At 39.9% G+C, this 13,547-nt stretch overlaps 1 protein-coding gene across 5 annotated transcripts in view; it reads right to left on the bottom strand.

The window, feature by feature from the left end:
- SORCS1 (sortilin related VPS10 domain containing receptor 1) overlaps positions 1–13,547 on the bottom strand; it is a 574,694-nt gene that overhangs the window by 12,409 nt on the left and 548,738 nt on the right. For all 5 annotated transcript variants that reach the window (XM_061403397.1, XM_061403398.1, XM_061403399.1 and 2 more), the window contains exon 24: positions 10,099–10,198. In XM_061403397.1, the coding sequence (XP_061259381.1) occupies positions 10,099–10,198 (100 nt within the window). The remainder of the gene's footprint in view (positions 1–10,098; positions 10,199–13,547) is intronic.

A 13,547-nucleotide genomic window follows, 5' to 3' on the forward strand; every position in this document is an offset into this window, starting at 1 on the left:
CCTTTGGGAAAGGGATATATTTAATATCTCAGCACCTGTTATTACTTATCATAATACCATAACAGCTTAATAACTGTCAAAAACCACTGGGTCCACATGTCTGTGAAACAACCTAATTATGTGTAGAGGAAAAAAAAATATTTGAGAGGAAAAACAGAAGAAAGGAAAAGTATTACAAGCATGACTTTACTCACCAAAGACTCGTAAATGATAACCGTGTAGACCATAAGGCAACCAGAGACTAAAGAGACAGATAAATTTATTGGTTGTGGAAGAATTCCACTAGTGTTAATTTCATCCCTAAATGGAAAATGTTATTGTAACCATCTATTTCACTTTACAGGTCTGAGCTCCACAACTTCACAAGTGGGCATCTGCATGTATAACAATGTGGCTTATGTGATACTGTGTTTTCTAAAGCTTCTGAACTCATGCTAATTCTGCCTTCAAGTGAAAGGGTCTTCCTCAGTGTAAACTGTTAGGCAGAATTCATGATGTATCTTGACCTAGACTGAAATTCTGAGTACCTTATCCCCTCCCACATTGACTCATAACATATCCAGAGGTAGTAAGCGAAGCTGGGAAATATTAATTCTCTAACATCTCTGTGATAATATCTTTTTATTACACCTGAAAAGAAATTGAACCAGTCAGCAGCAACCATGGAGGCTAAGATAACACAAGATAACAGTTTTATTAAAAACCCACACATACCCTTGACAAAGGACAGGCTTCCTAAACATAATAGCTTAAACAAGGCGACTGCTAGACAGATAGGAGGGGTTGAGAGCAGTTATGTGGTATTACATTTTAAAAAATTTCAGCCTGAGATTTGAGGCTTTGAGAAATATTAAGCTTTTACCTTTTTTTTTTACCAATCAGTATCCAAAACCCCAGAAGAACAGTGACCCCCACCACAAAGCTAAGAGTGGAAGAGCACGCTGATTCTCTAATATGTGCAGAAATACAGAGAGGTGTGGATATATCATTTTCTATTCACACTAGCACATTAACAACACCGAGATAATATCATTTGTTTAACTTTCATAAAACCCATGGCTGTTCTGCCACTAACATTCTGGTTCACGCTTTAATCATTTTTCAACTGCTTCACAGCCACAGCTCTTGGCTGGCCTTTGCCATCCATCTAGATTATGGATAGAGTCTATCCCACATTCAGAGGCAGGTTTCATTTTTTTCCCCTTACTCCCACTGTCGTCTACTCATTCGGCCAATTAAATTTGCTCCAAATACGTCAAGGAATTAGATTTTAATGTTTATTACTAATTTCTTCCTACACTTAATATCAAGGGCCTTTTTTCCTTTTTTTAAATGCATGCCTCTGTTTTGAGTGGATGCCTTGAGTTGTAAATCAGATTTATTGCTGGAGATAGACGAGCACCTTTCCTTGTTACGCAGATAGATTTCTGTCTGCAGAATGCTTGTAAGAGCAGCTGCTGAGACTGGTGAAAGGCCTGGCTGCATAAACATCTCTTGGGGAACCTGTTACAAAGGCAGATTCCCAAAGATCCCTGGGATTCTGATTCCAGGAACTGGAAGGCCTGAGGAAGCTCAACTTTGATGAAGCTTCCTCTGAAACTATGATGCACAGCCGAATAAAAGAACAACTGTTTAATAGCAGGGATTGCCTACCCTAAGCTAGAAGGAGATTTTCCAGCCACAGAACAGGCAGCTATTTATCCCAAATGTTTTGAGTGAACCAGTTAGCACCAGCTTTTCCAGTCCCACTGTACAGAAGTCTCATCTCTCAAGGTTTAGTTTATTTATCCAATAAATAACTCCTGTGAAATGCACGGAATCCCTAAGTGCTGTTGGTTGTCATTTAATATGAATTCATCTAGTGAAGGCTCTGTGTCCTCAAATAAAATGTAGTGTTTCCCTTTGCTTGCTGAGGCATTAACTTCTAGTCTCACTGCCCTCATCTCTTCTACCAAAAGAGAAACAATACGTTTTTTAAGCTGCTTTCTCCCCATCCCCTGCCCCCTGTCCCCACCCCCATTCCCAAATATAATTGCTGAATTAATTTATGACCATGGATCCTCACAGGAACAAAGTTACAGACTTTGGTGTAGCGTGAGAGGTTTGTATCAGCAATTAAAACTTTAGTTTATTACCTGTCAGCAGATTCCCTTCACCTGGCAATCTACTAAAAGGTGATAAACTAAAGCTCACAGTTTAAAGCGAGGTCTGGTCCTGGTCTCTTCACCAGAGTGCCCACCTCCTAGTCCCAGCTTCCCATTATGGTTCTTTACTTGTCTGTTTCGGAGAAGGAAATGGCAATCCACTCCAGTATTTTTGCCTGGAGAATCCTGTGGACAGAGAAGCTGGGCAGGCTACAGTCCATGGGGTCACAAGACTTGGACATGACGTAGTGACTAAACCAGCAGCACCACCTCTTGTCTGTTTTATGACACTTGCTTCTCTGGTGTCATAAAGAATATGCCTGCAATGCAGAAGACCTGGGTTCAATCCTAAGGTTGGGAGAAAGATCCCCTGGAGAAGGGAATGGCAACCCACTCCAGTATTCTTGCCTGGGAAATTCCATGGACAGAGGAGCCAGGTGGGTTACAGTCCAGGGGGCCGCAAAGAGTCAGACATGACTAAGTGACTAACACTAGCACCAAACCTAACATGACCGTGACAGTTATCTGCTTTGGCAACTATAAAAGAGATTCTAGGTTTCCAACTCTATCAAATAAATGACCATCTCTTGCTACTAGAGTTGAAAAATCCTTGTAAAGTGGGTAAATACTTTGTAAAATGAGAAAGGATTATTGGCTGTTGGCCTATGGTCTTAGAAAATCCATTTATCTGCCCCTTCTTTCCTTTATCATGTGTATCATACTTTGCGACAGTAAACTAAACATGTGTTGATGAGAGTCTTCTCACATTATGCATGGATGATGAACAAAGTGTATAATATAAATGACATGTCAAATAATGACACATTTAATTCCCGTGAATTGTATCCCTCTCTCTTTCCTCTGCTCATAATTATATCTTCAGTTAATATCCAGTTAGGAATATTTGAGGGTATGTATCTAAATGCCACACACATGTCATACTATGGATCACTTTACACATAAACCTAACTTTGTTCTGCTTCTGCTCAGCATAGCCCCTCAATCTGGCAGGTTTATTTTCTCTGCTTTGACTGAACTCCTATTCAGCATGAAGGCTCATTTTTATTGAATCTTCCACATGCAATGCTTTTCATCCTCTTGATTTAAAATTAGGAAAGCTTCATGCAACTAGTATTTGGGCCCCAGATCAAGCCAGTGTACATTGAGCAAGAGTACTGGTTTATTTCATATCTCTGGAAAAACCATAGTTTTAAAGGAATCATTGCATAGTGAGGTACAGAGTCATGTGGAGAAGTAAGATGATAAACTGGAAATGAACTGTGTGCCCTTGAGTAAATCCCAAGTTACCAGAAGCAATGAGAAAACTATTGGTATTTTAGGGATATTTTGTTAACAGCCCAGGCTTGTTCTGCTGTAATTACCTACAGGCATCAAATATTCTGCAGCAGATCCCAAGACTTCCTGTGAGTCTTGTTGGAAAAACTCTCCCTAAACCATCCCTACATCACACATCATAGCTCTTAAAATACAGGAGAAAATCAGTCAGTCAATCAATCAATAAAAAGAAGGCCAGGGTAAAAACATGGATAAGAGAGAACTCAAGGGAGACGTTACAAAAGATGTGAAGAAGGTATGGTTTGTTTGATCAGGTAAGTGTAGTGTGATCTAAGGTTTGAGACCCTGAGCTCTGTCATGAAGGGAGACAGAGCTTGCTTTGCTCCTTATTTTACTATTCTGGTGAAATAATGGCCAATAAGTTAAATTTGCTTCTGTATCTTTCAGGAACATCTCTCTTGTCAGTCCCTTTCCCATTGTCTTTAGGTCTTCTCCTTTATAGAGCTCCAATTTTCCTTCAACTCACCCATTTTCTACAACATACATATCAACAACTATCAAACGTCTTAAAAAATATATCTGACATAAGGAAAGCACAGAGGTGGGTTTTCCTGGGAAGCTTACTATTTAAATGAAGGCAAGGCTCCCCCATTATTGGGTAAGAGGTATTAAAACAGGACTCCTGGAGAAAGGAATGGCAAACCACTCTAGTATTCTTGCCAGGAAAATTCCATGGACAGAGGAGCCTGGACAGCTATATTCCATGGGATCACAAAATCAGACATGACTGAGTGGCTAACACACACACACACATTATAACACGTCATGGAGACCGGTTCATAGACCAACACACTGAATCCAAAGGATAACCAAGAAGATGAGAGTTTTGAACCTCTCTCTACAGGTTATACAGCCTTGTTGTGCTCCTTTTCCGATTCGGACCATCTGTTGTTCTATGTCCAGTTCTAACTGTTGCTTCTTGACATGCATACAGATTTCTCAGGAGGCAGGTAAGGTGATCTGATATTCTCATCTCTTGAAGAATTTTCCAGTTTGTTGTGATCCACCTAGTCAAAGGCTGTATCTTGTTACCCTGCTTATTTAACTTATATGCAGAGTACATCATGCGAAATGCCAGGCTGAATGAAGCACAAGCTGGAATCCAGATTGGCAGGAGAAATATCAATAACCTCATACATGTAGATGACACCACCCTTATGGCAGAAAGTGAAGAAGATCTAAAGAGCCTCTTGATGAAAGTGAAAGAGAAGAGAGAAAAAGCTGGCTTAAAACTCAGCATTCAGAAAACTAAGATCATGGCATCTGGTCCCATCACTTCATGGAAAATAGATGGGGAAACAATGGAAACAGTGACAGACTTTATTTTGGGGGGCTCCCAAATCACTGCAGATGGTGACTGCAGCCAGGAAATTAAAAGACGCTTATTCCTTGGAAGAAAAGTTATGACTAACCTAGACAGCATATTAAAAAGCAGAGACATTACTTTGCTAACAAAGGTCCATTTAGTCCAAGCTATGGTTTTTTCAGTAGTCGTGTATGGATATGAGAGTTGGACTATTAAGAAAGCTAAGTGCTGAAGAATTGATGCTTTTAAATTGTGGTGTTGGATAAGATTCTTGAGAGTCCCTTGGACTGCAAGGAGATCCAGCCAGTCCATCCTAAAGGAAATCAGTTCTGAATATTCACTGGAAGGACTGATGCTGAAGCTGAAGCTCCAATACTTCAGCTACCTGATGTGAAGAACTGACTCATTTGAAAAGACCTGATGCTGGGAAAGTTTGGAGGTGGGAGGAGAAAGGGATGACAGAGGATGAGATGGTTGGATGGCATTACTGACTCAATGGACATGAGTCTGAGCAAGCTCCGGGAGTTGGTAATGGACAGGGAAGCCTGGCGTGTTGCAGTTCATGGGGTTGCAAAGAGTCAGACATGACTGAGTGACTGAACTGAACTACAGTTTATAAATTAATTATATCTCTAATTATTTGTAAAAGCACTATTTACTGAACACATGATATATGCAATTTTCTGTGCTAGATACAATGATAGAGACACTACAAAGACATGGTGAACTGTATCCTCAGGAAATTAACTAGGAGAGAGGATGAGGATCAGACAGAGCTTAAAAAAACCCATGTGAGTTCTGACAAGGGATAGATGATATCCAGGTAAAGGGTTCCAGAAAAACAACATGTAAAGGTTAACATTGAGCTGAGCCTTAAAATAGAAAGACACTTAAACGATGTAGAAAATTAGAGAAAGGGAAGTAATGCTCCAATTGGGAATACCATGAGCAAAAGTACACTTCCATCAAAACACCAGTGCTTCCATCTAGCCCCCAGCTTGGCTGAGTTATACTCCCTCTGTCTGCTAAACATGACGCCAGCTGCCACGGGGTCCTAAGAGCCAAAGACAGCCACTCAAGGCATGGCCCTCTCTCAAACTTCTTGATAACAGCTCCTCATCCCTTCTTATTCTCACACAATCTGAAATCTTTACTTCAAGAGAGTTTCAGGAACGCCGCTATCACGAGCGGTGAGGACCCCAGGAGGAATTGTACAGAAACTGAGAAGCACGGGAAGAGCTAAAAACAAAACAAGGACTGCATTCAAAGTTTAGCTCACTTAGATACCAAATTTAATGAATTCCCAATCAGAACATGTGGGGGAAACAAACGAAATCCTGTCTCTAATGACATCCAGGTACCTGGAAACGCTTACCTTGTGTTCCCATAAAAGCAAACAGGGAACTGAATTTGAAAAACAAAGCAAGGCTAGTAAATTCCTGAAAGGAGACAGTTCTTTTTCCTTGGAGACAAACCAAATTATGCATTGCCCCTCCCACCAGCAATATACTCTGGCTCAAATATTTTTAAAAGAAGGCTGTTGAACATCTGCTAAGCAATTAATGGTATGCAGCGGTGTGCTGGAATGGTCCCTGGGAAGGTATTAGCAATCCTGCTTATGAGACATGAAATGTTGCAAGCAGTGGTCCTTCTTCCCTTTTTTGAGATTGTATTTTATTTTTGTTTTCTCCTGCCTGTAAGGGGGATGAAAGGAAAGGGAAGGGAGCTTAGGTGAAAGTTCGGCATCAAATTCTCTTCCTCATCATGTCTTCTTTCCCCCAGGCAAGAAAGGGGATATTTTTCTGCTTTCTCTTCCTAGCCATCCCAATATGGATGTGTTAATGTCAACTTAAACAAATGGTGGCAACTCTCTCATCCAACTGATCACCTACCCAACATGCCAAATTTCCTATGTGTGAAAGGAGAATTCCCTCCACTGCCTTGATACCATAGTCTATCTACCCTCTGTTCAAACAGTTAAAAACAAAAAATCAGGTAGGTAGAGTTACCTTAGGAACAATCTCCAACATGAAACTGATCACTCCTATATTCTACTTTCTCGTCAGTCATTGAAGAGTGCCAGCCTTAACACAAGCCTTGCCTTTTGCATATGAAAGCCTGGCTGAAATCGACTTTGTACCTCTCTCCCTTGGAACTGCCAGTCCTAACGCTATTATGACAACATGGCTAAAATCAATACAGCGAAAATTTCCAAGACTCAATTCCTATGTCAGCCCTTGACAGTCTCTTCTTTTATTCTTCAAACGGGAGCTGATTACCCACATACACGTTCACTCTGGCCATCCTAGGAAGCACAAAAGGCCAGGTAATCAGGTTTCAAATTACACTGTCAAAGGTGTATGAGAGATACTTTCAGAAGAACCTGGGACAGCCTGGATGACTGGAAGCCAGATAATTTTCTCACTCTCTCCAAAATGGCTCAGTCTAAGTTCGGGCTTTTGCCTCAAACTCCAGTTTCCTTTTGTTCCCTTGGCAACCCTGCAGAATACACATCTATGTTGCAGAGGTCTGTCCTTCTAATCTCAGCATGCTTACCTAAGTTCCCAGTAATACACTCCCTTTTGCCAGCCCCTTCTCTGAGGGATCTGAGTACTGATCTCCAGCTACAGGATGAAGCATGAATATTAATTGGATAAATTTTCTACATCTTCCCAACTTTGCATTACTCTTTGCCAACTGGAACTTAGACCAGTGGAATTATTTTTTCCTGGTTATCAGGAATGACCTTTCTTTCCTCCATGGAACTACGGATCCATGGGTGCCTTTGCTATATCCATTTTCCAGGCCAAGTCGCTGGTCAAAGCAGTTTCAGATCATTAGCCACTTTCTGGATTTTTTTTTTTTTTTTAAATTCTGGATCCCAGATGTCATCACAGAAAGGCATCCTTAACTAATATATAAAGTAAGATGCAACTTTAGGAAACTAATCAAACCATCTTTGGAGAGTGATATGATAACAACTGTCAGTGGCTTGGCCACTGGGCTGATGACAAGGGATGGTTCTGGACTTTGTTTTCCAGTTTAACCAACTATGTGTAACTGCCATGTGCCACCACTGCTCACCAAAGATCAAAGGCCAATCTTCTTGGCAGGAAACGGCCAAGAAGATCATCAAACGCTCTGCGGTCAGTTTGTTCAGGCCGTAGGCTTACAAGCTGCCCTCATAGGTGCTCCATTGTTTTCTACTCTCTGTGCGCGTGCTCAGTCATGCCCAACTCTTTGCGCGCCCACGGACTGTAGCCTGTCAGACTCCTCTGTGCATGGGGATTCTCCAGACAAGAACACTGGAGTGGGTTGCCATTTCCTACTTGAGGGGATCTTTCCGGCCTAGGGATCAAACCTGTGTCTCTTGCATGGCAGGCGGATACTTTACCATTGGGCCACTGGGGAAGTCCCTTTCTACTCTCTTATATTTTCTTATTTTCTTCAGTACCTTTCACCATCAGTATGATTTGTAAAGTGTCACTTTCAATGTGTTACCTGCCCAGCCTTCTCCACTGATGGAATCTTCATGAAGGCAGAGGCTCTATCTCATGCTGAGAACACTTCTTGGCTCAGAGTAGCCAGCAACTCAATAAATGTCTGTTGATGGATGCAACTGACTATATCCATTTGCTGCAGCATAGCAAGCTGGCTCTACTCCATCCTTGCTCCTAAGAGTCACCTTTCTCAAGTGACTCTGAATCAGTCACATCTCTGCTCCTAGGTCTCCACGGCTTCCCAGAGTCCACCACAGGAAGAAGAAATAGCTCAGCCTGGCATATTTCCACCTTTCACCTCCATGTCCCGTGCTTAGCACAGTGACTTTTATATGTTTGTTTTTTAAGTCAGTATTTTTTTCTTTTTTCTAAGGAAAAACATTTTATGAAATCCTAATAAGGTAAAAAGATGGAATCCAAGTAGAAAAGAGGCCAGTGGCCAACCTGCTTGGCCTTCTTCTAGACCTAAGCACACCTCCAGGGACCTCCAGGAAACCAGAGAATGGAATTGGAAAAACCTGCTCCTTGTCTCTACTTATTCAGGGCTTTCATGTTCCTTCCCTGATTATTCCAAGATTATGCTTGGAATAATCTCTTCAGTTCAATCCTATCCAATTTTCAAGGTCTGACCCAAAGACCACCTCCTCTATGAAGCTTTCCTGTGTCATTTTGACTGGCTGCAATTTACAACTGCTTTAAGTTTCTCATAAAACTTTGATTGTTAATAATAAAAAAGGATAAAAGGAAAAATAACACCTGACTCTGCACCAGGCATTACCCTATGTGTGTAACCTAAACTAACTTGACCCTCACACAATTCCATTGTTCCAGATGCTGTAGAGAAGTCTCCTCTCAGAGTCTATATACTAAGAAAGTGATGGAGCAAGACCGAAACCAATGGTCTGGCTGCAAAACTGCAAAGTCCAGGCACTCAGAAATGTGCTACTGCCTCTCTGTAAAGGCATTTATGCATTTCACTTGTTCAGAGATCCCCCCACTGCCCACTTCCCCCACCCCAAAGTACCACCACCACGGTCACCACCAAACTCTGAAACACCACAACTAGATTATACTTCTGAAGGCAAAGGCCACTGCCTGCTGGCCTTTATGCAACACCAGGATAGCACTCTGCAAAAATAAGGACCCAATACCTGGTGTTAATTTATTATTAATATAGCACAATAATATCTATTTCTATATACTTGGAACTACCTGAATTACTATTGAGACTTCTATACGGCCTTAGGAAGAATATTTTCCCCATCATCTTGTACAAGTGAAGAGACAGAAATTCAGTGACATTCATTCATTTGTAAGATACTGACAAGCCTGGGGTTCAGCTCCTGGCTATGGCCCTGGACAGCTTCTAAGTCCCAGCTATTTCTATTGTGTCTCTTTATCCCAAACTGAAAGAAAATTCTTCATAGCATGAATGATTTAAAAGTAAAGTCTTACAGAAAGATCAGAAGAAAAAAAAACACATTATTTGTAAAGTTAACTTTATTTTCAAGATTTCTGTAAGATGAAATATGCTATTATTTGAGGGAATTTTAAGTGATTCACTGATGGTTTTTGCCATGAACCAGGCAGGAAAATCAACTTTTTCTCTCACCTTGCTGGTCCCCATTAAGGCAAAAAAACAAAACAAAAACAAGACAAGCAAAAGAACCTCCAAAGAACAAAGCCCTATTTCTGATCAGCAGTGACACCAGTTAGTCTTGTTTTGCTGAAACAAATTGGGATCCCCTTCTGCCAGAGCCACTAGCCAGAACCCAGGGAGGGGAACACTGACCTGCTGTTAAGTGGGCTGCGTGGACAAGGACTTGGACCCCTGGCTTCAGCTCAAAGTGCACAGAGTTTTGGTTGAGCTTGTGAATCATCAGTTCTGATATCTGAAAGGAAAAGAGAGTGAGTGCCACTGAAGTTGTCACACCGACGATATACAAACATGCTGAGCAATATTTACCATGCTGATCAAGGCATCCTGATATTATACCTGGGAGTGATATAAGTGAGTTGTATATGATTTTAAGTTTTTAGTCCAGAATATGCAGATAGAATTATTTTCTAAGCATGACTTGACTTTATATTCAAATTGCTACAAAATAGGACAAACAATTAGGAAATCAGATCATTTCTACGGTTAAAAAATTACCATGGTATTAGTTTTAAAAAATCACCCTGGGTTTCTTTGAGAGTGCATTTGTTATACACAAGGACTTAAAAGAAGCAAATATGTAGAAATTTACAAGTTCTGATGAGATTCAGACCCATTTATTTTACTTTTTGATAGTAAACTCCATCTTATTCCCTATTTTGCTTCCCTCCTCTTACCCAACTTTCCAAGAATAGGTAGTTCATGGGTATTTGTTGATGATAAATATTGTTCTACTAAAATAATAGCTTATGATGTTGTAGTGCAGTTGCTAGGTCGTGTCCGACTCTTTGAGAGCCCCCATGAACCATAGCAGGTCAGGCTTCCCTGTATGTATTTATTTCAAATATATAATAAATTATACATTTGAAACAAAGCATAACCACAACTTAACGTGTTGGCTGACTCTTGTTTCATGCATCCTCAGGCTGATGCATCTGTACCGGGCACACCCCCAGAATTCTGGGCCATGAAATATTTAACTCCAACAAATGACAAAGGACCTCGTTTTAGGTAGTAACAGTATAAGGCAAGGTTTTCTAGACAAGGTAAAACTGTTCATGTGTTTAAAGTAAAAAACCAGATCAATCTGCTGTTTCACTCATCCTTCTGAGTAATTTGTGAAAAGCTATCAGAGAAAACCACACTCCTATTATCTGGTCTCCTTGCCTCATTTTTAATGTTCTAAGAACCAATGTAATGTTCTATTTCATATGCTATTTAAGTCTAGTTAGATGCTTTCTGAATATCATTCTGCTAGTTAAATTCTTAAATTAGTTTTCTTTTTATATTTATGGACTTTCACTCAGTCCACTGAGTTGCCAAAATGACACCTTTGATCCTTTTATCAATTAAGCAGGGCCTGACAGCTTTGTTTTCAAGCACAGAGTCTCTCGCAGAGGTCCCTGCTCAGTGATGGAACTGAACTGGAACTGAACTGCCCTGCACATGAACTTCTCTGCTGAACAGCAGGAACTTGGGATGACTGTCAGTGACCCGTGACCCATGTCACGCACCTGGGATCCAGTTCAAGCTCAGCCTCTCAAATATTTCCAGTTAGCAGACTGTGCAGGAAAACAAGGTTGTGATAAAATTATGTTGAAACAGCTTTATTCTTTCTATATAAGCTACTCTTTTTCCTGGGTAATGAGAAACTTCCAGAATGCTCAAGGTTTACAGGACGAGTAGATTTCTAACACAGATTGTGTAGAATGGTTTTCCTCTGTGTTCTGTAAAGTGGTACGGTGTGCAAGTTCCTATTCTATCTTATTCTTATCATTCAATCAGTAAGATCTTTCTAAGAATTTGATAGTGCATTTTTAGTAGAGGTTAAACAGAAAGGTTTGGCTCTTAAACATACACACAGAGAAATGTGTATGTATATGTGTGTGAAATATATAATCATGTATAAAAGTAATATGCTGACGCACATACACATGTACATACACACACATATGTGCGCATACATTTGTAATTGTATTTGCAGAAAAAATACCTTAACTTGAATAAGAAAATATCGGAAGTAATTAAGAAATTGTCCTGTTTTTCAGAGTCCATCCCATGAACAAAATGGGACTGTATATATGCATGAGAAAGACTTCTCTCTTCCAACTTGCTGAAGTGATATGTATTTCTTCTTCCTGACAATGTTTCTTCCTCAAGAAAGAGATATAGATGAGAAACTAGAAAAGTGTTCATCTGAACAACATACTTCTAATTTATCATCTCCAGGAGAGTCCCATGAAGAAAATAATTAACTTCCCAAATTTGTTCTGGTTTATAACATTGCTTCATCGGTTTTATCTGTATCATTTACAAAATTAAACAGGCTATGCAAAAATGGTAGCAGAGAAAGTATATTTCATGGATTTCACTTGCATCAAAGAACACACAAAAAAGATAACAACATACTTTGTGGTGTGCAAAAGAACTTATGCACAGAAATAGAACTAAATAAAATTTACACTGCATACAAGAATGAACTCAATTAGAACCATGCATTTCTCTATGCAAGTAAATGAGTATGAAACTGTTGACAGATTTTGACAATATTTTAAATGTTTTCCATGCCACCTGCAGAAGCATTTATCCTGTATTGTTTTCATCATTTGTGAATTATTACATATATTTTCATATATACAATATATAATGTATAATATCTATGCATTGAAAACTTTCTGTTGGCAAAGTTACATATTTCTCACTATTTTTTCCCTAGGACAACATAGCTCCATTGAAAGCAACATGAAGCCTAAAGGACACTCTTACGTTTATCCTGTTAATATTTGAAGAATTGAGACTAGAATTTCATTCTGTTTGACTCCTCATCTTAGGGCATTTCCATAAAAAAAACATTTCCCTCGAGCCAGCTGACAGAGACACAAAAAGTATACAGGAGGAGGTCCAGCTGAGCACATTTAGGAGATAAAAAATTGTAGTATATCATTAACTACGCTTCTATTTCTCATCTAACTGTGAAGCACATGATTTATAACACCAGGCCTGTGTCATCTGACCAATTTGAGCTACAGGCAATTCCTAACTGTAGCCTCAGGACTGCTACATCCTATTCAACAGTTAATATAATTTATAATGTTTGCGAGAGTCTTTGGCCATGAAAGGAATAGAATAAACTGGCACTATAGAACAGCGTGGTGACAGCCTAAATGAAAGAACACAAGCTTGCATGATAAAGACTCCAGTGAAATGGTGTGTAATTGCTGGGAGATCAGTCCTCCTGAAACAAGCTGAATCTGTTCATTTTTCCTTCTCTGTGCAGTGCAAGTGTGTTATCCTAGCAAATTTCATTTACCTTTGTACAGTCACCCCTCTTCTGCTGCTCTCCATTGTCTATTCTCCTTCAGCTAAGTAATCATGAGCAAAGAAAAATCTATTATTCTTGGCGTCTGCCTATTTGATGGAATATGCCTATGATTCAAGTGCAACCCACACTTCATTTAAACCACCACTTAAATAGACAGTGGCAATTCAGTACAAATACTTGGAAAGATGCTATCAAAAGGGTGCTGTGGAAGGGACCAGGTACATGAAAAACACCAATTCTCCTTCTCAGCTTCTTCACAAGC

The sequence above is a fragment of the Bos javanicus genome, chromosome 26 (assembly GCF_032452875.1).
Source record: "Bos javanicus breed banteng chromosome 26, ARS-OSU_banteng_1.0, whole genome shotgun sequence".
In the NCBI taxonomy this organism is placed as follows: Eukaryota; Metazoa; Chordata; class Mammalia; order Artiodactyla; family Bovidae; genus Bos; species Bos javanicus.